The sequence below is a fragment of the Silurus aristotelis genome (assembly GCF_946808225.1).
Source record: "Silurus aristotelis genome assembly, chromosome: 22".
NCBI classification, from domain to species: domain Eukaryota; kingdom Metazoa; phylum Chordata; class Actinopteri; order Siluriformes; family Siluridae; genus Silurus; species Silurus aristotelis.
In genome coordinates, this window is record NC_139595.1 from 17,039,143 (window position 1) to 17,066,382 (window position 27,240).

General features: G+C 40.6%; 3 protein-coding genes across 4 annotated transcripts in view; 2 read left to right on the plus strand and 1 right to left on the minus strand.

Moving 5' to 3' along the window:
• The window catches only part of pmvk (phosphomevalonate kinase), a 69,948-nt gene that overhangs the window by 7,710 nt on the left and 34,998 nt on the right, over window positions 1-27,240 (minus strand). The gene's annotated exons all lie outside the window — the stretch shown is intronic.
• eaf1 (ELL associated factor 1) lies at window positions 283-4,535 on the plus strand. Its single transcript, XM_083526103.1, has 6 exons — window positions 283-536; window positions 1,151-1,245; window positions 1,333-1,469; window positions 1,563-1,729; window positions 2,280-2,489; window positions 3,649-4,535. The coding sequence occupies exons 1-6, from the start codon at window positions 434-436 to the stop codon at window positions 3,696-3,698; spliced, it is 762 nt and encodes a 253-aa protein (XP_083382229.1). The 5' UTR covers window positions 283-433; the 3' UTR covers window positions 3,699-4,535.
• bbs9 (Bardet-Biedl syndrome 9) overlaps window positions 5,797-27,240 on the plus strand; it is a 125,421-nt gene continuing 103,977 nt past the window's right edge. For both annotated transcript variants that reach the window (XM_083525621.1, XM_083525622.1), the window contains exons 1-9: window positions 5,797-5,950; window positions 7,421-7,539; window positions 8,110-8,260; window positions 10,044-10,108; window positions 11,408-11,521; window positions 13,593-13,767; window positions 18,672-18,756; window positions 19,415-19,598; window positions 22,806-22,935. In XM_083525621.1, the coding sequence (XP_083381747.1) occupies window positions 7,428-7,539; window positions 8,110-8,260; window positions 10,044-10,108; window positions 11,408-11,521; window positions 13,593-13,767; window positions 18,672-18,756; window positions 19,415-19,598; window positions 22,806-22,935 (1,016 nt within the window). In that variant the 5' untranslated portion in view covers window positions 5,797-5,950; window positions 7,421-7,427. The remainder of the gene's footprint in view (window positions 5,951-7,420; window positions 7,540-8,109; window positions 8,261-10,043; window positions 10,109-11,407; window positions 11,522-13,592; window positions 13,768-18,671; window positions 18,757-19,414; window positions 19,599-22,805; window positions 22,936-27,240) is intronic.

Here is a 27,240-nt window from a genome sequence, read left to right on the forward strand (position 1 = left end):
CAGATAATCAAGGAAATTAGCACCAGGTACCAGATTAACACCAATAACTGGGAGGTATCTGAAAGTGTTCTCTAATTTTGATCAGTGTGTTCAATTGTTTATAAATTGTTCTCTAATTTTGATCTCCAGTGTGTGTGTGTGTATATATATATATATATATATATATATATATATATATATATATATATATATATATATATATATATATATATATATATATATATATAAAATATTATGAACATTTCCCCACTTTCAACTTCCGTTTTTGCAACCAGAGACTTTTATTTTGGTAATGTAAGCGGAAGTTGTCCGATGTAAACAGTTTGTGTGATGGTTGTATGTGGAGATTGTGGCGGAAACCCGGAGGAAATCCTGCTGTTTGCAGCTCTCGGGTGAATAAATGTGGCAGTGAGGAGGATCAGTGGTTCCAGTCATGAACGGAAGCTGTAACGCGGTGCTGGATAAAGAGGAGCACGTGTTAAAGCTGGGAGAAAGCTTCGAGAAAAGAGCCAAGTCCTCCTTCCACACCATCAGATGTGAGTGAGGCGCTGCACCGCAATAACGGGGCCCCTGCCTACTGCGTACTGACTCTACTGCAGCACTGCGTTTCACCCCTACAGCTCGCGAAAGTGTCTGCCCGCCCGCCTGCCCGCCCGCCCGCCTGCCCGCCCGCCTGCCCGCCTGCCCGCCTGTCTGTCTGTCTGTCTGTCTGTCCGTCTGTGTGTCTGCCTGTCCATCTGTCTGCCTGCCTGTATGTCCATCTGCCTGTCTGTCCGTCCGTCTATCTGTCCGTCTGTATGCTGTAGTCTTTTTCTTTCTTTAGGAAGTAGTCTCTCTTTTTTCCTTTCTTTACTAAGGAATTTCTTTCTTTCTTTCTTTCTTTCTTTCTTTCTTTCTTTCTTTCTTTCTTTCAGAAGTAGTCTCTTTCTTTCCTTCTTTCTGTTCAAAAGTTAATTTTATAATTTCTTTCTATTTTATTTTCATGGTTTAGAAAGGAGTTTTTTTCTTTTTTCTTTCTTTAGGAAGGAGTAAACTTTTCTATATTGGAAGTAGTATCTGTCTGTCTGTCTGTCTGTCTGTCTGTCTGTCTGTCTGTCTGTCTATCTATCTATCTATTGGAAAGATTCTGATCATGTGATTGTTATTGCAGATGACTTTAAGCCGGCATCCATCGACACGTCCTGTGAAGGAGAGCTGCAGGTGGGAAAAGGAGAGGAGGTCACCATCACGTTGCCACACATCCCTGTGAGCGTTTCTTTTCTTTCCTCTCTTCATCGTACCTTGTCGTTCTTTCTGCGTAGTTACAGTTGTGGAACGTTTGTTGTCCCTCAGGGTTCAACACCTCCCATGACGGTCTTCAAGGGCAACAAGCGTCCATATCAGAAAGACTGCGTCCTGATCATCAACCACGACACCGGAGACTTTGTGCTGGAGAAGCTCAGCAGCAGCATTCAGGTCAAGAAGACCAGGTGAGGCTTCGGAGCAGGTGAAGGAACTTCAGTGCACTTTGACTTCACTGTTTGTTCGTGTTCGTTTGACATGTTTGCTTGTTGTTGTATCAGAGCCGAGGGCAGCAGTAAGATCCAGGCTCGGATCGAGCAGCAGTCAGTGAGAGCCAGTCAGCCTTCCTCCCAGTTCCGCACTCCCACTAAACCCAGTAGCGGCGTGAAGACGTCCCCCAGTAAAGACAACCCGTCTCCTGAACCCCAGCTGGACGACATCAAGAGAGGTGAGACTCCATTCACTCCATCTGGCTCCTGGTCCCTTTTCCTCCTTTCGTTCATTCATTCTGTCTTTTTTTTCTGTTTGTTTCTTGCATTCTTTGTCATTTGTTTTTACTGTCCTTAATTTTGTCTTTTGTTCGTTCATTGTCTTTCTTTCTTTCTTTCTTTCTTTCTTTCTTTCTTTCTTTCTTTCTTTCTTTCTTTCTTTCTTTCTTTCTTTCTTTCGATTTGTTTTTCGTTTTTGTTCTTTCCATTCTTTCTTTCTTTCTTCTCCATCCCACTTCTCTTTTTCTCTTTCCTCATCTTTGTGTCTTATTTTTTCATTCTCCTTTCTTTCTCTCAATTGCTCTTTTTCTTCCTCCTACTATTTTTCTCTTTCTCTTTGTCTTTATTTCTTTCTCTAATTGCTGCTTTCTTTCCCCCCCCTCTTCTTTTCTTTCTGTTTTGCTATCTCTCACATTCTTCCTGCCATTTCTCTCTCTCTCTCTCTCTCTCTCTCTCTCTCTCTCTCTCTCTCTCTCTCTCTCTCTCTCTCTCTCTCTCTCTCTCATTCAGAGTTGCGGGCGGAGGTGGAGATCATTGAGCAGATGAGCAGCAGCGGCAGCAGCTCCTCCGACTCGGCCAGTTGTTCAGGCAGCGGAGACGACGACAGCTTGAGCAGCGACGGAGAGCAGGAGAGTGCAAACCTTCACCCGTCTCCCAGCCGAGAGCTGAGCAACGGCACAGACAAATCACAGGGCAGCAACCAGCTCATGAACACGCTCAGTGAGACACACACACACACACACACACACACACACACATGCATAGAGTCTCATTGCTTATTATTATTTATAAATCCTAAATGGACAAAAGAATTGGGACACCTGTTTTTGGAAGATCTTGATTGGGCTGCTATAGAACTCTAAACCCTATAGAACACCTTCAGGATGAATTGGAATGCTGACTGCACCTCCTCATCCCACATCACTACCCGACTGAGCACAAATCTCCACAAGGACACTCCAAAATCTAGTGGAACATCTTCCCAGAAGAGTGAAGGTTACTATAACAGTAAATTGGGACTAAATGTGGAATGGGATGTTTAAAAAGTACATAGCGATCTCATGCTCAGATGACCACAAACATTTGTCCATATAGTGTTTATACCGTGTAAACCAGGTCTGCATACATTTGAACCGGACTGCATCATTTGTAGTGTGAAGCCGATAACCGATTTATCAACCGATAAAACGAATACCTTTTAAAAAACAAACCAACGCTCCGTGTAAATAGTACTGAACTTTATTACAAAATTACAATTAGAAATGTAATTATAAAGAAATTTGTGATCATTTATAAATATTATTAATTAAAATGAATAAAAATAATATAGTTCCCGTGGGCTCACCACCTGCAGGAGGGACCGTAAAGGACGGTGCTGTGAGGATTGGGAAGCAGTCGAAGGCGGGGGCCTGCTTAGACTGCTGCCCCCGCGACCCGAATTACGGATAAGCGGGAGAAAATGAATGAATGAATGAATGAAAAATAATATAGCACTCCCCGTGCAGCGCGCCATCTCGCGCGTAAAAACAAACAGCACGTGGTGTCAGTGATTCGCCACTAGGGGCCGCTCTTATATTGACAGCGGACCTTCTCAGCCACTCCAGCAACGGACGAAACCCGGAAAAACGGTATGGATATCGGTATCGATAGTTCCAGCAATCACAATCAGTCGACCTCTAGACGACCTCTAGACATTAATGTACAGTACAACATTGATTCTTTTTTATATTTTTATATTCTTTGGCGTAATATAGACAAACGGCAGCCAGAAAAAAAATCCATAGAAATTCTTATAACTATAAAAATGTTTATATATATTTTTTTTTACACACACATATTTATAAACTAAAGGATGTATCGGTGTTTGTTCTCTCTTCAGGAAACGATCTGCAGCTGAGCGAATCCGGCAGCGACAGCGACGACGATTGACCTCCTCCATCTTCCTGCTTTTTATGCCATTTTATGCTTTTACAGAACTCCAGAAGCTTGTATTTTTATGACTTATTTTATTTCATTAAAGTATATTTTTAGGCGATAGAAGCGATATATATTAGAGCTCGGCTTGTTTTTTTGCCATCGTGCGATCACATGATCATATCACCACTAGCTTGTTGTTAAAATGCGTCAGGTCACATGGCACGTCTGGTGTATTTTTTATTTTTTGTCATGATGCCATGCTGTTACGAGCAGTTTGATTACCAGGGCCTGTGGATTTGCAGTGTCTTTTGGTGACTTGCGTGCATGATTCTCCTCTAGGGGGCAGTACATAGAGGCTACATATCCACTGGCTGAAATGCATTGACAGGAAAAGATTAGAAAAAAAAGGACAATGGATTGTGGGATAGCAAATATTTGTCAGTTCACAACTGTGTGTGTTCACATTGTACTGTTTGTGTATAGTATGTTTTTATTTTAGACAGAAAAACAATTTAACTGTTTAATTCGTTCTGTATTGTAAAGAGGCTCCGCCCCCTCGAGGCAGATCCTTCACGGCGTGCGCTCGAATTGTGTGTAAACTGTGTGTGTTTTTTGTTCGTTTTTTTTTTTTTTTTAACACGCCACCATGCTGTGATCGCACCACGATGCGTGCTCGGTCTTTATAAGCACTTATGAAGTTTATCCGAAGCAGCTTAGAGCTTAGAGTCCAAAAAGGTCACATTGCTTCTTCTGTATAGAGATAGAAGGAAATATTGTATATTAAGACCAGTGTATTTGTAAAAAAAAAAAAAAAAACAAACAAAAAAAATAACTAAGAAAGAAAGAAAAGAATATTAGGGTTTCAGCTTTCGTGTGGATCTGTGTAGGTTTTAATTTGTGTCAAGACCAGTATTTAAAAGAAAAAAAAAGAAAGATTTTGTTTGTGTGTGTGTCTGTGTGTGTGTGTGTGTGTGTGTAAATGTGCCTGATGGAGCAATAAAGACCTGTTTTCTGTAATGGGTCTAGTCTTTTGTTTTTGTTTATGGAAAAGTTTGTGGTATGTGTGGAATGAGCTTTACTGCAGCAAAACCCGTCTGATTGAACAGAATAAAAAGTCACTGCTTATAGACACATTTATAAAAACTTTATAAATGTTTCCAACATGATGCTCCAAAATATTTAGATTTATATACAGTGCATGGAAACATAGTGTTTCATGCGCCGTCCCTCTAATAAACTCATTTCTAATCCTGTCCATCCTCATCGCTCCCAATGAAAACCTCAACATCTTCAGCTCTGCTACCTTCAGCTCCACCTTTTGTTTTTTACTCAATGCCACTGTCTCTAATCCATACAACATCTCAGGTCTCACCACAGTCCTATAAACTTTCCCTTTTACTCTCACAGATACTCTTCTATCACAAATCTACCCTGCTATCACTCTTCTCCATCCACTCCACCCTGCCTGCACTCTTTTCTTCACTTCTCTAACACACTCTTCATTACTCTGCACTGTTGACCCCAGGTACCTGAACTCCTCCACCTTCTCCACCTCTTCTCCCTGCAACCGCACCACTCCACTGCCCTCCCTCTCATTCACACACATGTACTTTGTCTTACTCCTACTGACTTTCATTCTCCTTCTCTCCAGCATGTACATCCACCTCTCCAGGCTCTTCTCCACCTGCTCTCACCACAAATCACAATATCATCCGCAAACTTTATAGTCCACGGAGACTCCTGTCTGACCTCATCTGTCTACCTGTCCATCAACACTGCAAACAGGAAAGGGCTCAGAGCCGATCCTTGATGAAGTCCAACCTCCACTTTGACAATACAATACAATATAACTAAATCGAGACCATTATTTTGAAATGAAGAAAATAGATGAGACTCGGGTGTGTTGTTCCAACATCCGGGAATTTTGTTACATCGTATATAGTGTTATTACATAAATTATGTGTGGTTCATCTGTATTCCTATTTTTTATTTAGTATAAATATGGGCAAATCACATTTATTTTCAGCCCAACATGCAACCTATATTATTGAGAACCAGAAACAGAGCTTTTCGGGGGTAGTGAGTGCACTTTTATTTTGCCAGTCAGTGATGGCAGCGTCGCCGTTTCCTGTTTGACGATGGGCTGTTAACGTTGGTGGCAGTGCCATGGCAACCGCGACGGGAGCGCACGCAGGGCAGCGGTAACGTAGGGCAGCGGTAACGTGAAGCGGCGGCGGTGGTAACGTGAGGGGTCCCGGTGGAAGGTAAGAGCAGCAAACATTCTGTACAGATCCGTAGGGAGGAATAAAATCCCGCTTTACGCTGAACACGGAGCTCAATCAGCTGTATAGCGGCGCTCCGGCTTGGTTGAATACCAATTAGATCCATAGTGGATTATTTGGTGCACTTTTTAGGACGCGACAGCGGTTATTAACTGCCCGGATGGAGGTCATTATCTAGGGAATGTAGAGGCATTTGGGATTGGACCCGGTTTTTTACTCCTATACACATACACACTCCAGGATAACTGTAGGTTTATGTAAGTATTTAATCGGATTACGATGCAGGCGTGTGTGTGTGTGTGTGTGTGTGTGTGTGTGTGTGTGTGTGTGTGTGTGTGTGTGTGTGTGTGTGTGTGTGTGTGTGTGTGTGTGTGAGGTTAAATACAAAAGGAACACGTTTTACATCTTCAGTGTGGTTTTAGAACACGTTTGGGCTCAGTGGCATCAGATCCGCTCATTAGAATATGCAAAACAAACAGCAATCAAATTACAGTGGACAAAACTGTACAGTTTCTAAATGTATAGAATTGTATTAAAGTGAAAGTGTTTAAGCGTACAACATTACTGTAATTAGTGTTTGTTTATTATTCAAGTTTTAAAGTGTGATTAAAATGTGTTCTGGGTACTGTTCTGGGTAAAAATATGCAAATAAGACAGGCGAGTGGGGCGGCGATAATTTGCATATCGCAAATATTTATGAGGTGAAATAAGGGACTCTCTGTGTCTCTCTCTCTGTCTATATCTCTTCTTCTCTCTCTCTATCTCTCCCTCTCTGTGTCCCTCTCTGTGTCCCTCTCTGTGTCCCTCTCTGTGTCCCTCTCTGTGTCTATATCTCTTCTTCTCTCTCTCTCTCTCTCTCTCTCTCTCTCTCTCTCTCTCTCTCTCTCTCTCTCTCTCTCTCTCTCTCTCTCTCTCTCTCTCTCTCTCTCTCTCTCTCTCCTTGTCTTGGATTAACCATCACTTTCACCTGCTCGCTTGTCAGCAATTAGAAAAGCCGCCCAGCTCCTAATGTGAAATCCTTCACCATGTGATGTGTTTGTTATTGACCCCAGTGATGAGTCTGGAGTGAAATATTTTGGGGTTTAGCAGTTCAAGGAAAACAAACAATCAATCAATCGGGGAAAACCTGACGTGAAGCCGATTTGCTGCTACCTTCCAGATTATTATTTCACAATACAAGGATATTGTAGGGTTGTTTTTTATGCCACCCTGCTTTTCCAACCATACAATACAATTTGACAGTTTATTTTAATCTATTTATTTATACATTTATATGTTTAATATTCTTAAAATCAGTAAATGATAACTTTAAACTTGTGATGTGACTGTCAGAGCTGCTGTGATAGAAAAAGACCGGATTGGATCTTCTATTCCAGATGTGGAATGTTTAGGGGGGGATGCATATACACAATGTGTACAATCCAAACTGTTTTTTCTTGTCCTTTCCCACAGCAGTGGGATGTCTCTGTTTAAGGCCCGGGAGTGGTGGTCGGCCGTGCTGGGCAAGGGGGAGGAGTTTGACCAAGGCTGCCTTTGTGTCGGAGATGTGGACAACAGCGGAAGTGGATACGGTGAGCCGCCGTCCAGAATCAACATGTCTGATCGATTCACGTCAAAGGAAACATTTAATAATTTTTTTTTACATGAAATAAAAGCTTTCAGGTTTTCAAGAAGTTGGTCAATAATAGTGCAACTTTGATGACCTTAATGACACAGTAATGAGTAGGGATGCGAGTTGCATCTTGATGCATAGCCAATGACAAGATCCATTAAAGATGCTTGCAAGGGGGTATCAAAAAGTTAGCCCTGTTAACAAGAAGGTACTTTATTTATTTTTGTTTACACAATATCAGCTTCAAAATAGTGAAAAAAAATTTGAGCCGGATCTGGCGAGGGTGCCGAAGTGAGGTCATGTGGATCGTTCTCCGACCATCATCATGCACAAGTTGCTGAATGGGTTCGAAGTTTTCGGGGGTTGAGCTCATCAAAGGTCTTCCTAATCTTCCCGTCTTCCAGTGATGTCCAGTTCTCAGTTGTCCAAGCTCAGTTGTATGAAAGAAAGAAATATCGCTCTGGAAAAGGCCGTCTGCCAAATGTCATATATAGAAATGTAAACCTTTGTTCTATGGATGTTTCTACAGATAAGGTGGTGGTGGGCAGCTACATGGGAATGCTGCGGATATTTGGCCCCCACACCACCCGGCCGGGCGAGCAGAGTGGAGCGGACGCCCAGCTGCTGGAGGTCCAACTGCGAGATCCCATCATCCAGGTGGAAGTGGGCAAGTTTGTCTCGTAAGTCATCATTTGATCGGACTGGTGTGATGAGTGATCTAATAAACTCGGCCACCAGAGAAGCGCATGTAGTTACCAGGTTTCGAGATGATACAAGACTGAAAATGGTTATCTGTCAGCTGTATTTTTCCTCAGAAAGGTTCTCAAATTGATGTTTTCACACGTCTCGCACTAAAGGCATTTAAATACACAGAACGTTTTCATTCACGCTCTGTACAGAACATACGACTAATTTTGCATTCATGCTGTGCTTTGGAACGTTTATTGCGTTATAAAGGATCCACATGCACAATGAGGCTGTTTTATTCATAAACCAAATGAATGGGATTTCACAGGTTTGTACATTTGTATAATGTATAATACAATATAGACTTTTTATTATTATTATAATATTGATTTCCAGGTTGATAGTTTTCTAGTACGGCAAATTTATAACAGGCAAAAAGACAAAAGAATTGGATGATGAATAACTGGAAGTCATTTCTGTGGATAGTTAAGTCCAAATTTTGACATTTTTGGCTCTAACATTTAAAATGGAGAACAGGAAAGAAGATCAGACCCTCTCACAAGCATCGTCACACATGAGGGTGGAGGCTTAATGGATTGGGGTTGTTTTGGAGCAGGGAAGGTTGGAGACTCATTCTGGAAAGCGGAAGGAATCCTAAACCAACATGGCTCCCATTCTATACTACAACATTGTGCAGTTCCGTCTGGATTTATTGGAACAGACATAACCATACAACAAGACGATGAAAACCTGAAGCTCACGTCCAAAAACTCTGTAATTGTTATTCAGAGAGTAAGGTGTTAAGTTTCCTGGTGGTCTAGTGGTTAGGATGCGCCGCTCTCACCGCTGCGGCCCAGGTTCGATCAGGGAACCAACCCCAGCCATTAAGGTTGCACAAGCCTTAGTGCCGGTCCCAAGCCCGGATAAATGGGGTGGGTTATGTTAGGAAGGATGATCCGCTGTGGTGACCCCTAATGGGAGAAGCCGAAAGAAAGTTTTTTATTCAGAGAGTAAACAGTTGTCTAGTGTGTTATTTCTAATGGAATGGGCTCTCGGGTCACCGCACCAAATCCCATTGAACTGCTCTGGGATGAAGTGGAATGTACAGATAAATGTTTCAGTCCAGATGCCGAGAGAGATTTCTTAAATGAAAATAAAGTGGACCATCTGAACATTTTATATATTTGTTTAGTCAAAGTAAAAAGTAAAGTAACCTCGTTGCATTGAAACAAAAGGAACATGCATGTTTCTCTCAATAAAAACAAAATCGATAGGCGTCTCCTAACTTCGAAAGTCTCTTTATTCTTCTCTGTAGGTCTTTAAGTGTTGGGTTTCTCTCAGACATGTGGATGTTTTGGGCTTCAAGACTCTCTTTTAAAACCTATTACCTGATTTGATCTCTAATCATTGGTTTCGCTACGTAGAGGAGGTAAAGTCTAGTGAAAGTATTTGTATATATTTTGGCACAGAGTTACCGCTGTGGTTTGGGCCCACATTATAAGTCCCATTTCACTTTTTTCCCCCAAACAGTGTCTAGTGGTTGAAAGACCTGACAGCTTGTCAGGCGAAACCTCAAATCGAACACACCAGAGAAGATTTTGTTTCAGTTCTTTTGCACTGGGGAAGGTTTCTTGCAGATTTTGGAACATCGGCGTGTGGAGCGTTTTCAGCATTTATACTGCCGGGAACTTTTAATCCTCTAATTTTGCAGACTTGATGTTAGGAAAAAATGTAGACTGAACGATTGACCATTGATCTCTTTTCCTGTGTTCCCAGGTGCTCAGAGCTTCTTCACTTAGCAGTGTTGCATCCCAGAAAACTGTCCATCTATGCTGTTTCAGGTTAGTTTACTGTCCTGTGAAGAGGCAGTGTTCTGTATGTTAAGCCTCAAGTTTAGAAATCTGACATGAAGGACACTAAAGTTCGATCAATAATGGATTTTACTGAAACCGATAACTAGGTTGGATCATACTTGCCGATTACCGATTAATCAACTGTTTAATCGGTTCTAAATTGATATTGGATTAAAAAATCATAACACTCCATTTAAAATAGTATTGAGCTTTATAACATCGAACAAAAAAACAACAACTACTGCACACATAAAAATTTGCTAAATGAAATAAATATGAATAAATTAAATAAAAAATATATATCATACTATTAATAAATTTTGAATATAATAAATATAGAATTTAAATCTGCATTTAAACCAACTTACTTTTCCAGGATAGCTTTTATGTGATCTTTTGTTTTGTAGTATTTTACGATATTTATTGACTTATTTTATTATTACTTTTGTTATTATTACTATTTATTATTATAATTTTATTTGTATTTTTTTTTTTTATCCTTGGAAAGTGCTTTGAGATGTAACTTTTAAAACGCTCTATAAAATAAAGATTATTATTATTATTATTCGCCCCTAGAGGCCGCTCTCATAATGACAATGGACCGGAAACCGGAAAAACTATTGGTATGGATTTTTGCTGATAGCCAGCAATCTACTAGTGGTGCTGATTAATCAGCAAAACCGATGCATCATTTGACTACTAAGTTCTATATATTTTATTATTTTCCTGTAATAACCTATAAAATATTTTTTAGGCGGTTACGGGAAAATAATAAAATATATAGAATTTTTCTATAGCGACACCTTAAAATTTTATATTCCTCTTATACAACAGTCATTTATTTATCAAAAAATGCCAATTACGTTTTTTTTTAATTTATTTATGGTTACATTTAATGTTGTAAAACATCATCGAGACAAAGAAGTTTCCATTTCACCTGCGTTACAGCAGCTCTAAATAGTTTCTTCTGTTTTTTTCTTCTATCTTTGGGCTGCAATGGGACAATTTACTGAAAGAATCTCTGTCAAGTTTTGTTTTATATAATAACACAATTTCGAAAACATTTATTATTTGTTCTAGACTTTGTGGCAATATACCAACAGTTCCTCTAAATAGTTTCGAAACGATTCGAAAATGTATCGCGTAAACCTGTGGTAGATCACGGAACACCATCTGACCAATAAGATTTGAGAATTTAAAAACACTGTGCTATTAAAACATAAGCTCTGTATTTTTATGGAGTAATATCGCAGTAATATGGTGTTCTTTCTCAATGCTGTTTTTCAGGTACTGCTGGAAACGTGGAACACGGGGATCAGTACCAACTCCGACTTGTTTACGAGCACAACCTGCAGAGGACGGCCTGCAACATGACCTACGGAGCTTTTGGAGGGGTCACGGGTGAGCGTTCAGCTGGAGAATGAATGCATCCAGGCATGCTTTCGTTCCCAGGGTTCACCGGGGTTTTTCTTTTAAAGGAACAGTGAAAAAGTATTCTAGAAACACATCAATTATATCAACCAGTGGTTAGCTTTATCTGCTGTCAGGGGAGCTTTAATCAACGTAATGAAAATCACTGATTACGTTTTAATTATTTATTTATTTCATGAATATGTATTTAACTATTATCCAATAGTCTATTCTCTTCATGTCATAGATTGAGGAAACAGTTTTTCAAGAACCATTTTCACTAATTGGAGATTTCTTCCTGACCTTGTGATCCAGTTCATACCAGAGCAGTTCAATAGGATTTGGTGCGGTGACCCGACAGGCCATTCCATGATAGATAACACTCCAGACGACTAAGTTTGCACTCTAAATAAAGCTTACAGAACTTAAACGTACGCTTCGGTTCATCGTCTTGTTGTATGGTGAACTCGGTTTTAATGAGTCCAGTATGGTACTCATGAAAGTATGGAATGGTTGCCATGTTGGTTCAGGATTCCTTTCACTTTCTGAAATAAGTCTTCAACCCAAACCGTCTTTAAAACAACGTTCTTACAACCATTCACTTTCCAATTTGTGTGTCCAAGTTTGTTGCATGTAAACAAAAGGAACATGTGTCACAGTATGTCAGGGGGAATCTTATTTACTGCTGACTCCTTCTTCGTCCTCAGTGTGGATAAAGAACGGATTAGAATAACGCTTCTGTAAATAGAGCAATCTTAATGCTTTAGGCTTGTACAGGATTTGCGCTGGGTCTTAAAAAGTTAAAAATTCGATGTTGTTGCCTGAATAGATAGATAGATAGATAGATAGATAGATAGATAGATAGATAGATAGATAGATAGATAGATAGATAGATATCTATCGACGATCGATCGATCATCTCTCTGATTGTACCACAGAAGTAAAGCGGATTTTATTTTTCAGGGATGTGGAAGTGCAAGTTGGGGTTCTCGGCTTGAAAAAAATTAATTTAGGCCTCGGTTAGGGCCAGTTTCTAACAGCGTATTTGTGTGCGTATATTTGATTGTGTAATATAAGTCTTAATTTTCATTCCTAAAGGTCTTAAAAAGTCCTAAATTTGACTCGGTGAAGCCTGCAGAAACCCTGCTATGCAATATCCTGATGAACCACACGGTGGCAACAGAGTCTGTCTTTGCAACTTCATTTATCTACAGCGCCTCAAAAAAGAGAAAAGGTAGTACTTTTGGGGAAAATAGTGGAATGTGGTTACAGTTTTCGCTTGTGAATGAGAATAGCTAAAGTTAGCAGCGAGCTGAATTACAGTACAGAACCTCTAGTGGAAAAACGGAATGGCCCAATTAATCATATATATGGCGATATTAATGACCTCCCCCAGAGTCCGAGGTGGTCCAGAATCAGGGAAGGAGACAGTAGTTCTAAAAGGAATGTACTCTGTGTGTGTGTGTGTGTGTGTGTGCGTGTGTGTGTGTGGGGTGTGTAGTGGCCCGGTCCTGACCAAAAGCATGCCTATTCCACTAATTACAATACAAGCACTCATTATTTTGCACTGAACCATTCAAAACTCATTAACACTCACTCACTCGCACTTACTTGCTCTCACACACCGGACATGCTCACATTAGGTTTCCATATGCTCAGGAGGACGAACGGCTTTGTTGGCGGTTCGCGTTCGACTCCTCGCTGACGAGCGTGCAGTCTGTTTTAATGGTGCAGTGAGACCTAATTAGTAGCGTCTGTAGATTTTACAGCACCTTGCGAGCCGTTTTCTGTGTCGTAAAAAAGAAAATGTGAATCCAAACGCACCACTCAGTCCATGCTAACTCTTAAGTCGGAACGTAGGACGATAAAGATGACGCGGCAGCACGTCCACGTGGAAACGCTCACGCCCTGAGCATGTCGCGAAGTCGGGCCGGAACCCAAGAACACTGCTCTCACGCTACTTTGTGTCCTCATAGTTTGTCTGAATAGTCGTGGGTTTCGTTGCTTGTTGTGTCTCTCAGCAGACTGTTTGATTTGACTGTTTTTTTTTTTTTTTGCACAGGACATCACTTCATTTGCATCCAGTCGATGGACGGGATGCTGATGTTCTTCGAGCAGGAGAGCTACTCGTTCGGACGCTTCCTGCCTGGATTTTTACTCCCAGGGCCGCTGAGATACTGCACCCGAACTGACGCCTTCATCACCGTCTCCTCGGCCCGCCAGGTCGAGTGTTACAGGTCAAATCAGTTTCCAGTCTCAATGTTTCATTTGTCATATGTACAATTTGCACTTTGAAATGCTTAAGTGAGGCTACAGGCAGACTACAGCAAATATTAGACAATAAACAATATTAAACAGTAAAGAAAAGAGGAAAGAAGGGGAGGAAAATGTATAAATATGACATATATTAGCATGAGGTACTTTTTTATAGAAACATGGAAGACGGAGGTGTACAAGGAGAAAGTACATCTTATAGTAGATGTGCAAAAGTACGCAAAAATACATAGTGCCCAAATAAGAAGCAGCGGTGTTAAGAGTTCTGAAAATTGTTCAGAAGAAATATAATGTGTTGGAATCGCATTTGCATTAATATGGGGTGAACAGATAGAGCTACACAAATCTAGCTAAAATGCTTGCAACAAGCTAATTTATCCAAACGTTATTAAGAATCTTTTTGCGAATAATCACTTAGGTTTCTGGTTAACCGAAGCATTGAACTGGGCATCGCAAATGCGTTTAATTTTCTGTTGTGATAGCTAACATTTGCTTAGTCCACTTTTCGCCCTCTGCTGGTTGTGAAGCATATTGCAATAAAAAAGTTCATTATTATAATAATAATAATTATAATTTTTTAATTAGCTGGGAATTATAAAATATTCCATAAATAAAATTAAAATTTAAGTGTATATTGTTATGCTGAATTATATAATTATTATATAAATATTAATACTATAATTCATATAATATAATAAGAATGTATTAATAATAGTTTTATTTCTTAACATCTCATAAATACAACATAAAAATATTTTTAAACTTTTATAAATATTTTTTTATGTGGCCCAGCTACTGAAACTTGTCAAATTGTTCACATAATCCTTTCACCTAATTGTGGTCTTTTTTTTTTTTTTTTTTTTTTTTTTTTTTTTTTTTAACAAGACAGGTTTGAGAACTTGGCCATGGTTCAAAAGGTCAAGGGTTCAATTCTTACCGTTTTCTCCCAGTGCCATTAGCAATGCACTTACCCCAAACCTGCCCCGGGGGAACTGTCCCTGCAATTAGCAATAAGTCACTCGGGGCAAAAATGTCACTTTTACGGACTACCGCCGTTGTTTTGAATGCAGTTCAATCTCTCGTAGTACCGTTTTGTCATTTTGATTGGCATGTCTGACAGAAAGGGGGAGTGGGTAATAATTCACCTTTACCTCTCTCTCTCTCTCTCTCTCTCTCTCTCTCTCTCTCTCTCTCTAAATATATGATCTATATGATCTATATATATATATATATATATATATATATATATATATATATATATATATATATATATATATATATATATATATATATAGTGAGAAAAATAAGTATTTGAACACGCTGCTATTTTGCAAGTTCTCCCACTTAGAAATCATGGAGGGGTCTGAAATTGTCATCGTAGGTGCATGTCCACTGTGAGAGACATAATCTAAAAAAAAAATTCAGAAATCACAATATATGATTTTGTAACTATTTATTTGTATGATACAGCTGCAAATAAGTATTTGAACACCTGAGAAAGTCAATGTTAATATTTGGTACAGTAGCCTTTGTTTGCAGTTACAGAGGTCAAACGTTTCCTGTAGTTTTTCACCAGGTTTGCACACACTGCAGGAGGGATTTTGGCCCACGCCTCCACACAGATCTTCTCTAGATCAGTCAGGTTTCTGGCCTGTCGCTGAAAAACACAGAGTTTGAGCTCCCTCCAAAGATTCTCTATTGGGTTTAGGTCTGGAGACTGGCTAGGCCATGCCAGAACCTTGATATACTTCTTACAGAGCCACTCCTTGGTTATCCTGGCTGTGTGCTTCGGGTCATTGTCATGTTGGAAGACCCAGCCTCGACCCATCTTCAATGCTCTAACTGAGGGAAGGAGGTTGTTCCCCAAAATCTCGCAATACGTGGCCCCGGTCATCCTCTCCTTAATACAGTGCAGTCGCCCTGTCCCATGTGCAGAAAAACACCCCCAAAGCATGATGCTACCACCCCTATGCTTCACAGTAGGGATTGTGTTCTTGGGATGGTACTCATCATTCTTCTTCCTCCAAACACGTTTAGTGGAACTATGACCCAAAAGTTCTATTTTGGTCTCATCTGACCACATGACTTTCTCCCATGACTCCTCTGGATCATCCAAATGGTCATTGGCAAACTTAAGACATGCCTGGACATGTGTTGGTTTAAGCAGGGGAACCTTCTGTGCCATGCATGATTTCAAACCATGACGTCTTAGTGTATTACCAACAGTAACCTTGGAAACGGTGGTCCCAGCTCTTTTCAGGTCATTGACCAGCTCCTCCCGTGTAGTTCTGGGCTGATTTCTCACCTTCCTTAGGATCATTGAGACCCCACGAGGTAAGATCTTGCATGAAGCCCCAGTCCGAGGGAGATTGACAGTCATGTTTAGCTTCTTCCATTTTCTAATGATTGCTCCAACAGTGGACCTTTTTTCACCGAGCTGCTTGACAATTTCCCCGTAGCCCTTTCCAGCCTTGTGGAGGTGTACAATTTTGTCTCTAGTGTCTTTGGACAGCTCTTTGGTCTTGGCCATGTAAGTAGTTGGATTCTTACTGATTGTATGGGGTGGACAGGTGTCTTTATGCAGCTAATGACCTCAAACAGGTGCATCTAATTTAGGATAATAAATGTAGTGGAGGTGGACATTTTAAAGGCAGACTAACAGGTCTTTGAGGGTCAGAATTCTAGCTGATAGACAGGTGTTCAAATACTTATTTGCAGCTGTATCATACAAATAAATAGTTTTAAAATCATACATTGTGATTTCTGGATTTTTTCTTTTTTAGATTATGTCTCTCACAGTGGACATGCACCTACCATGACAATTTCAGACCCCTCCATGATTTCTAAGTGGGAGAACTTGCAAAATAGCAGGGTGTTCAAATACTTATTTTCCTCACTGTATATATATATATTTTTTTTTTTTAAATTTTTTTTATTTATAATTTTTTTTATAAAAGCAAAGAAGTCCATTCATATTCTCATTTGCCATCCTACTGACCACATCCTCCGTATTTCGACATGTGGGAGAATAGGAACGGGGGAATTGTGGGTAGAAACGGTAAAAAATAGCAGTCATTGGACAGGGCAGCTGGTCGAGCGGCCGTCATGTCCCCCTGTTGCTGTTTCCACAGCTGAGTCCAGTTAGCGGCGAGAGCGAAGACCGTTTCTCACACCCTAATGAAATTTCCACTCGGCGCCATTCATCGTTCCATACATTAGAAGTATTTTGAGGTTTAAGAATGCAGGAAATGCATTCAGACACTTTTTCCTGAAACGATAGAATTATAGGTATTTATCTTCGAGTCGACCAGGCTGTAAAGGATGAAGGGGAACGGTTTTTGGAAGGTTTAAGGTTTGTACTGAAGGTGGAGATCCGTTCCGAATGAATGCTGACTTGCGAAACGAGAATCGTCAAGAATTTTATTAGAATTTTTTAAAAACAAGTCTCAATGGCAGTAGCAGTAAAGGCGGTAAATGCCCTCCATCGGACTCTTGCTGTGTGACGGTGTGTGTTTCAGGCCGCCCAGGTTTTCGTTTATTCAGCCGGTACGGTCGTTTTTCCTGCGTGCCACGAGGATTCCGAGGAAGCAGTTTGATGTATGTGCTTTTTGCTCCAAGTCTGAGCGGGATCTTTTTCATAGAAATGACTTTTGTTGTTTCCTCTGGCGAGACTTTTTTGTGCGTTGGATGATGAGTGAATAGTGTATACACACACACACACACACACACACACACACACACACAAACACAGAGTATTTCAGCACTTAAACCTGTTTAATCTGCTGTGTGTGAAAGCACATTAGCTGTTATTACTTTCTATCAATTTGCAGTTTAGAATGAACTCCAATTTAACTCATCCATAATTATTGGCACTCTTATAGTAAATAGGTTTAAAATGGATGTATAAATTAACAGTGAATCAAATTACATACTTTACCTTATCGTTCACATTACGACAAATATATTTTTTCTTTGTATTTGCATTTGTATCGTTAAAATTATTGATACCCATTTACCACCCATTTACCTGGAGGTGGCGCTGTAGCTTGATAGTTAAGTCTCAGGGTTGCTGATCGGAAGGTCAGAGGTTTAAGGCCCGAGTATCTCCAAGCTACCGCTTTTGGGCCCTTAAGCAAGGCCCTTAACCCTCTATGTGCCAGGGTTTGTTGTATCATTATTGACAAGTGACATGTTTTATTGCTCATGTATTTAGGAACTTATTAATTTAATCTGTTTAAGGAGTAAACATGATTTTATGCATGCGGTATGTACATTATTTGGACAAAAGTATCAGGACACCTGAGTTTCCTGCCATATGTGGCTCTCTATATAGACTCTTCTCTTCTCTTCTCTTCTCTTCTCTTCTCTTCTCTTCTCTTCTCTTCTCTTCTCTTCTCTTCTCTTCTCTTCTCTTCTCCTCCAAACAAGATGACGTTGGAGTTCATTACCATAAAAACAGGATAATGCAGCACCTGAAACAGAATAAATAAGTCAGACTCGTGCTGAGATGATTTTGGCGGGCCGAATCTCTTTTTCAGCCACCCACTCTCTTCACGTGCTTCACGTAACCCTCCCGGTAACGTGTGTAGGTGAGCATCCTCTGGCAGAGTCGCGTGTGCACACACACACTTCCTGTGCACGAGTCGGATTAATCGACCCCCTTCACCGGTTCTTATCCTTGGCTGCTGAAGACCAGGCAGTTTTACAAAACGTTGGCTGCAGCAGTTTCCTCTATTAGTGGTATCTCATGAGTACGTGAACGAAACGGTTTCTTTAAGTTCTTCGTAATAAAAGTGACAGTGACTCTTTACATTTCCTTGCATGAGGATGCAGGTTCTCATGACGTTTCGCTCTGTTTTGGATGCAGGTACGAGGCACTAGCGGTCGCCACGGATGCAGACAGCAGACAGAACTCGGAGCAGCAAAGCAAGAACTCTGGGAAGAGGCTGACGGTCAGTCTGGGACGTTTTGAAATATGAGTTCAGGAGAGAAGAGCTGCAGAGGTGTTGAATTTTTAAGCGAATCTAAAAAAAAAAAATACAAAGCAAATGGAAATTCAGCGTAAATTAACGGTTCAGAACCGACGCGCTAAGAACCAAATCTAAGAACGATTTATTTTGGAATACAAAAAAAAAAAAATACGCCTTTTTTTCTAGGACGAAGCGATTCATCGAATCCCGATTGTTGATTGATCCTGCTCAATTGCTCAATATGTGAAAACACATGCTTCTGATAGGACGATCATTCACTCTATGGGCAAAGGTATTCGGACACCGGACTTTTCCAGTTGTTTGTGATTCTCTCCCACACTGTTTGCACAAAATTCTATTGGAAACAATAAATGAAATGAAATTAATGTTAGATAAGAGAGATGTATTATATAAACTTAAATGTACTGAACGCATAAAAATGCTTACAAGGTTACCAGTGAGGAGACTACACAGGGATTTAATGAAGGAAACAGTGGGATTTGAGTACAAACTGTTATAATTATACTGGTGTTTATTATCCACATTAAAAAAATAAATATTGTTCTTGACTGGAACTAGCACATGGTATTTGTGTACTTCAACCCGTATGTGTGTGTGTGTGTTTGTGTGTGTGTTTCAGGCTGAATGGACATTAGTGTTAGGAGAGCAGGCTCTGGATATCTACGTCCCCTCGGTCTCTCCCTCAGCGTCCTCAATATTCATACTTGGAGAAAGGAACCTGTTCTGCCTCCGGGACAACGGCCAAATCCGTTTCATGAAGAAACTCGAGTACAACCCCGGCTGCTTCCTTCCCTACGCCTCAGGTAACAGTACGATCCAATCCTTCGTTTCCCCCGTTAATGTCTATCCTGCTCACATTCGCCCTCCCTCTCTCCTTCTGTTCGTTCAAAACTCAAAATCAGACCGAAAATCTCCCACGCGACCGCCAAAGAGCGAATGTTCTGGAAAACGAATCTGGATTTGGATGTAAAAATATACTTTTGTCTCACCGTAGACTTTGGCTCTGTTTCATGGCAGGCTGCTGCTCCATTTGCTTCTCACTGAGCCAGTTATTCTCCACTGTTCCTTCGGAGGAAATCCTGCGCACTCGCCGCTTATTGCTTGTGACAGCGCGGTCAGCAAAGTCCCCACGTAGAACCGCACGCTTCCTAACGCGCCAAGACGCCTTTATTTGCGCAGCATCTCAGGTTTATCAGATAAAAACACGCACAATCCTGTGCGTGTTGGGTTCGGGGACCGAGACGGCGCCTGAACACAGACCTGCTCTGTGTCCCCATGTTGGGCTGCGAACGTTGAAATTTCGTCCGTCGCTTCAGTTTTAACATGTCGTGGCGGACAAATGGGGTAAAACCCCAAACACAGATACACTGCTTTATTTCTCCTTAACCTAAAAGCAATATTATACATTTCATTTCATTAAAGCCATTTTGGCATCAGGTTCAGACTCAGACTTCAGATATTTTTTTTTGCACGTGTGAAATGTATGAGCAGGGCAGACTGTAGTTTCTTGATACGTGAGCAGCGATTTGAATGATATCAAACATGTTCGACTTCACAGCTACTAAACTGGTATGAGGGGGTGGGAGGGGACAATCTGATTGACAGGTGAGGCAGAGCATCTCATTCGCTTAGTGTGCAAGGTCAATTGTGCGGCACGGGCGATTTAGGCCACGTCCACGCTAATCCGTATACAATTGAAAACGGCGTTTACGTCTAAAAACGCTCCACGTCCACACTATGGTTTTCAAACGTTTCCTAAAAGTTGCTTGCTTACGTCCCTGTACTGCACAAACGTGAGCAAAACATAAAACGATTTAACCCGCGTCATTTCCGCCTGGAGTTACATTTTCCTTGTTTTGTTGACCTTAAAACGCTGTCTCGCTGTGGACAAAAAGACCAAAAACCATAAAGAAAATATGCGTTTTGCAAACGAAAACTTATTTGTGTGGACGCGGCCTTATAATGCTTGTGAAATTTCTACTGAGGTGTTCAGGAAAAACCTTTGGAAGGAAGATTTCGTCCACTAATAAACAAGCCCAAGGTGATGGTGGAAAAGAAAAACATGGTGGTGGTAGCTCAGTGGTTAAGGCATTGGATTTCGGATAGGAAGGTCACAAGTTCAAATCCACCAAGCTGCCACTGATGGGCCCTTGAGCAAGGCCCTTAACCCTCAACGGCTCAGTTGTAAGTCATTCTGGTTAAGGGTTTCTGCTAAATGGCATAAATGTAAATGTAAAAGCATCCCTGAAATGATGGAAAAGCCGGACTCAAAAAGTTTTTAGGTACAGAAGTTATTAAGTACAAATCTGTTCCCATTAAAGAAGGATTTGGATTGTAAGTAGGACCAATGAAAGAGAGAGAGAGAGAGAGAGAGAAAGAGAGAGAGGGGGAGAAAGAGAGAGAGAGAAAGAGAAAGAGAGAGAGAGAGAGAGAGAGAGAGAGAGAGAGAGAAATGGTTGTAACTTAGCCTTGGCAGCTCTGACAAGATGAACGGATGAATAAACCTGGTGGGGAAAATCATTTCCTGCCTTTGAATATAGCACGCTTGTTTTATATAAAGGTTCCAAGCCATTCGAAATTGTCATTGTTTTGGCTGGTGTCCTGGTGCTGTAGAAAATTTAACAGGCTTCCCTTTGGATATGATAAAAATAACAGGCTTACGTTTTTTTTTTTAAGCCACTTAAACCCCTGCTCTCGTCTTTTTTCTTTCACTGAAACCAACTTTCTTCTAATTCTCTCTCCACTATCAGTGCAGTTTTTTTTCCCCAAAATTATTTAAGCATCAAACCCCAACCATCAAACTAGAGGTTGACCGATTCATCGTTTTTGCCGATTAATTATCACAGATAGTTTTTCCTGGTCGCGTCCGTCGGGGAGGAGGCTGAGAAGTTCCATCGTCGTTACAAGAGAGCGGCCTCTAGAGGCGATTTACTCGGTCAATTAATCGGTTGATTAATCAGCAATCAGCACGTACGATCCAACTTAGCTATTGCTAAAATCCACTATTCAGCGACCTCTAGTTATTAACATAACCTAATTATTTGCTAATCACCCACCAACCACATGCATAAGTGAATGTTTTGATTTCAATAGCAATGAATATGAAACAAATGTAATTATAATAGTAATAATGCTCTTTTAATAGCCGATATATGTCTTAAAAGTAACGCTCATTTGTCTGTAGGGTGCATAACATAATAATAAACTATTCTAGCATTAGGTGGCGTAATAAATGTATTTAAAATCATAATACAATCTACACAATACTGGTAGTCACTCCGGCTCATGTAAATTTCTGTTACAAACCCCATAAAAACATTATGTGACCCTCATAGAAAAAAACTGGGGACCCCTGGTGTACAGGGTTTGGTTCTGAAAACCAACGTGTCAATGTGTGTATATATATATGACTCGAAGATGAGAAGTAATGAAGTACAAATACTTTGTTACTGTACTTAAGTAGATTTTTCTTGTATCACTACTCCACTATTTATTTTTCAACCAATTTTCTTACTTTCACTCATTAAACTTTTTACACAAATACACGTTCTACATTTTCAAAACAGATTCGTCACTTTAGTTTTAATCTATTTGGTGACATGATCGCTTCTTTTTTGTTCTACAACTTTTTTTTTACAATTTGAGTGAAAAAGTGCAGTCAGAACTTCAACTTTTACCACAGTTAAAAAAAAAAAAAAAAAATGTGAGTGAAGGATGTGTGTAGTTTTGCCATCTCTGGTGTGATTGTAGGAGCGGGTGACCGAGGGGCCTAAATAGCCTTCGTAGGCGTTGTTCCTAATCCCAGGGCTTTTTGAGAAAGTGAGAAACAGATGAGCACTGGCTGTTTTGAAGTGGCTTTCAGGGTTAGAGCAGGAACCTGTCATTAACCTGACCTCCCTGACATTTCACTCCGTGTGCGGCCCTGCTCAATCACACACACTCATAAACACTCATACACAACGTACCTTTGCACTTCCGGCAAGGTGCTGACCGTCTCCCTCTGTCCACAGTTTCCGAAGGTACAACCAACATCCTGCTGGCCAACCATAACAACATGCTGCTGGTGTATCAGGACACGACGTTGAAATGGGCGGCTCAGCTCGCCTGCGTGCCCGTGGCCGTGCGCATCGCGAATTTCCCGTAAGTGCGCCCGCTTCCTCATGGGTGAGGTCACGGTTTAGTTTTATATCCCATTTCATCTGGGGAGAAAATGGAAAAGTATAACTTGTCATGTGTTATTATTTATGTCGAGGCTGAGAGCTCCAGGTTGGCTTTTGGTTCCTACAGAGCCAGGATTACATTCTGAGCCTTTATTTTTTTTTTAAACCACACATTTTGCTGAATGTAGGCTGTACGTGCTCACTCTCACTTCTCCCATTCAAACTATATGGAAGAAACTGACTACATGGGGGTCTACTGATGAAATTGTCCCTTTACTTGAAAAAGAACCAAGAGACCCAAACCCGTTCCAGCATGACAATACTGCTGTGCACAAAGTTTACATGTGTTGGAGTGGATGATTTTCTGCTCTAGAGCTCAGAACCTCAACCCTACTAAACACCTTTGGGATAAATTCTTCATGCTGGTTGAACCCTAGGCCTTCTCACCTCACCTACATCAGGACCTAACTTTACTAACACCCAGGTGGCTGAATGAATCTCCATAAGCACGCATTATAACAACAAATGGGAAATAAATGTGGAATAAAATGTTCATAAACTACACCCAATCTGCTGGCCAGGTGTCCACAAACCTTTGTCCTTTTAGTGTGTTTAAACTGGCAAATTGCTAAATCCCAAGAACGTGCAGTGACTCTCTAGCTATTTTTTTGGGAGATCCTGACAACTAATTTTTAAATAAATCTATATCCTGGAGGGAGTTTGCAGGACCAATCATCATAAATGTAATAAATTGTGTAGTTTTTATTCTGAAAACTGATTCAGGATCTTGGGTTATTTTATTACTTAAATACTTGATTAATTGATAAACAAGACATAAAACTTACGCTTCAGTCATAAAAGAGTGACATCTGACTTCAATGCCAAAGCTATCTCTTCATCATGGTACCTGTTAGTGAGGTGGGATTTATTAGGCAGCGAGTGAACGTTTTGTCCTCAAAGTTGACGTGTTAGAAGCAGGAAAAATGGGCAAGCGTAAGGATTTGTGCGAGTTTGACACGGGACAATTTGGGATGGCTAGACAACTGGGTCAGAGCATCTCCAATTTAGCCTGTGTGTGTATATATATATTAGTTTAATGTAAACAGATGCATGCAGATGTGTGCTAAAACTAAGAGTGTAAAAGCAAAGGGTCATTGTCTCATGTTTGAGATGATCTGTGAGTCTTTGGGGACACTCCACTCAGATTCTCTTCTCATCTGATAAGGTAACAGATACCGTTGTGGTCCAGGATGAGTGAAGGTTCTTCTTCTCTTTCTTTCTTTCTTTCTTTCTTTCTTTCTTTCTTTCTTTCTTTCTTTCTTTCTTTCTTTCTTTCTTTCTTTCTTTCTTTCTTTCTTTCTTTCTTTCTTTCTTTCTTTCTTTCTTTCTTTTAAAGCACTTCTCTGTCACTTTTTGGGTCACTTGCTCTGGTATTGTCCTGTTCGTCCTGTCTGTCAGCACTATCTAAATGAGCTTTTTGTCCCGACTTCTATTCTCCACACGGGACTCTTACTCTTCCCCACACACACACAAACACACAGACACACTCACACACACGCCTTGTAGAAATAGACGCCATGGCCTTCAAAGCATGTCTGCTTTCCTGAAGGAGTTTCTGGTTTTCCTGAGAGCATCCTAACTTTGCTTGATGTTGCGCCTTAGCAGCTTGGATTCAATTAGGAAGCGAGGCTTTCGAACAAAACGCAGATTATTAGGTCTCTCACTCGATGAAGGAGCACTTTGGCTTGGAGTCGTTTCACGTCCTCGATCAGCCTCCAAGCTGAATCCACTCCACGGGAAAATTGCTCCAAGATGTCCCGTATCCGGTGGCCAGTCCAAACAGATAAGGAGTGGCAGTAACTCGACATATCACATCTAAAACTGCCATAATCGCACCGCAATTTTCAACAATTGTAATCCAAACATCGATGGCTAATAACTGCGATTTTGTTTGTGTATTTAGTATGGAGTGGGTTTACAGAAGCCAGGGCCATGAATGTGTGTGTGTGTGTGTGTGTGTGTGTGTGTGTGTGTGCGTGTGTGCGCGCACGCTCCCAGGGTTGTCTCGTTTACACTAATGTAAAGCTGGTTTCTTGGACAAAATATGCAATTCTAATGATTCCAGAAGTGCTGTACTGATGTAATAACATGCGCTCATGTTATTACCGGGTTATAACACATCAAGGAGCTTTAAATCACTGCCAAAGTGCTGTTATTCCTCACATTACAGTTTCTTCAGAAACAAACACTCAAGCTGTTCTATAGAAATAATAAACAATGAGGTGGTGTGAGGAAGCTTTGAGGAGTTACTGATACCAGGACTATAGGACAAGACTGCCAGTATTCCTTATATTCCTTATATTCCTTATATTCCTTATATTCCTGCCTGCCTGCCTGCCTTCCTGGCTTCCTTCCTTCCTTCCTTCCTTCCTTCCTTCCTTCCTTCCTTCCTTCCTTCCTTCCTTCCTTCCTTCCATCCTTCCTTCCATCCATCCATCCATCCATCCATCCATCCATCCATCCATCCATCCATCTCTTGAGTAGGTCCTTCTAGTTTTTCCTTCTAGTTTTTCTTTCCCTCCCTCCCTCTCTCTCTCTCTCTCTCTCTCTCTCTCTCTCTCTCTCTCTCTCTCTCTCTCTCTCTCTCTCTCTCTCTTTTGAGTAGGTCCTTCTAGTTTTTCCTTCCTTCCTTCCTTCCTTCCTTCCTTCCCTCCCTCCCTCCCTCCCTCTCTCTCTCTCTCTCTCTCTCTCTCTCTCTCTCTCTCTCTCTCTCTCTCTCTCTCTCTCTCTCTCTCTCTCTCTCTCTTGAGTAGGTCCTTCTAGTTTTTCCATCCATCCATCCATACTTGATTTGGTCTTTCTGAAAAATTCCTTTCCTCTATTCTTTCTTATTTTTCACCTTTTAACCTTGATTACTTTATTCGTTTGTTCCTTGCTTGCTTCCCTCCTTCCTTCCTCTCTTCCCTCCCTCCTTCCCTGCATTCTTCCCTTAGTTTTTCTTACTTTATACTTACATTATATTTGGTTTTTATAAAGAATATACGTAACACAAGTGTTATTATTTAAAGTATAGCAGACATAAACACACCATTATCGTCTGATCTCTTAAAATTCATAATACAGATAAAATAAAACACCCAGAGCACAAACTTTACAGAGAAACCGGACAGCGTTTGAGATGTTGCGACTTTTATCCTTCCAAACACATTTATAAGGCCGTGTTAAGAATTTGTTACACCCATCGCTGGCATGTTTCTAGCTCTGAGCATGGTGTGTTGCAGGGAAGTGTGTGAGCAGTGGGGTGTGTGTTTTCTGTACTGTAGCTCCACAGCTGGAGTGTTTTACCACCCAGCTCGCCAAGTCCCCTACACTGACCTGCCCACAGCAATCGCACTGTTCAGCAAAGCAAAACACAGATCCCACACACACACACACACACACACACACACACACACACACACACACACACACACTCCCATACCTACAGTACGTTACACACTTATTCATGTTAAAGTTAGATGAAGGGATATGCAAGCAGCAATTACTGCCCAACTGAGTGCTGTTTTAAAAAAACTAAAGAAACAACAACAAAAAAAGAAACTTCATTTAAAAAAAAAAAACAACAACTCCATAGAGAGTTAATTTCGTATCTCGCAGCAAATCAAGGATTACTCCAAACGACTTCAAAGAGCATAACGCTGTGGCAAATTCACAAAATAATAAGTAGAGCCTATTTTTGAATACGACCCCTGTTTTGATGAACTCTGATTGGTCGATTAGTTTTTTAGGATTAAACTCCATCTGCCAGATTTCGCCTTCAGACAATGAACAGAGTCTTTGAGAACTAAAGATCGTGGAAGATACATTTTTTATAAATTTTTTTGAAAAAGAACAGAGCAGGAAAAGGATTCGGAATGATCAGGCGCTGTACTTGCTTTTGTGTGTTTGTCTGCTCTAATCAAGAAATGAACAAGTAGTGTATTGCAGCTGGAGCTCAGGTGACTGATCTCTGTGTGGTACAGAGGCGCTGTTCAGAACGCTGAGTGAGATGAGCTCAGTAATCACACCAACATCTTTAACAGACTCCTGTTTATTTAACACTGAAAAAAAAGAAAAACATGCCATACAGATTAAATGATTAAACACCATTCATCTGTCCCTTCTTTCTTTTTTCTCTTCCTTCCTTCATTCTTAGTTTCCTTTCTTATGTTTTTCAATCTTTGCTTCTTTATTCTAATTCATTTTTGTCTCTCCATTATCTTGTGTTTCTGCCCTTCTTTCATTT

Coding starts and splice junctions, on each gene's coding strand:
- eaf1 (XM_083526103.1), top strand. CDS start 434: ATGAACGGAAGCTGTAACGCGGTGCTGGATAAAGAGGAGCACGTGTTA. Junction 1,470..1,562: donor ATTCAGGTCAAGAAGACCAG/GTGAGGCTTCGG, acceptor TTGTTGTATCAG/AGCCGAGGGCAGCAGTAAGA. Junction 1,730..2,279: donor GCTGGACGACATCAAGAGAG/GTGAGACTCCAT, acceptor TCTCTCATTCAG/AGTTGCGGGCGGAGGTGGAG.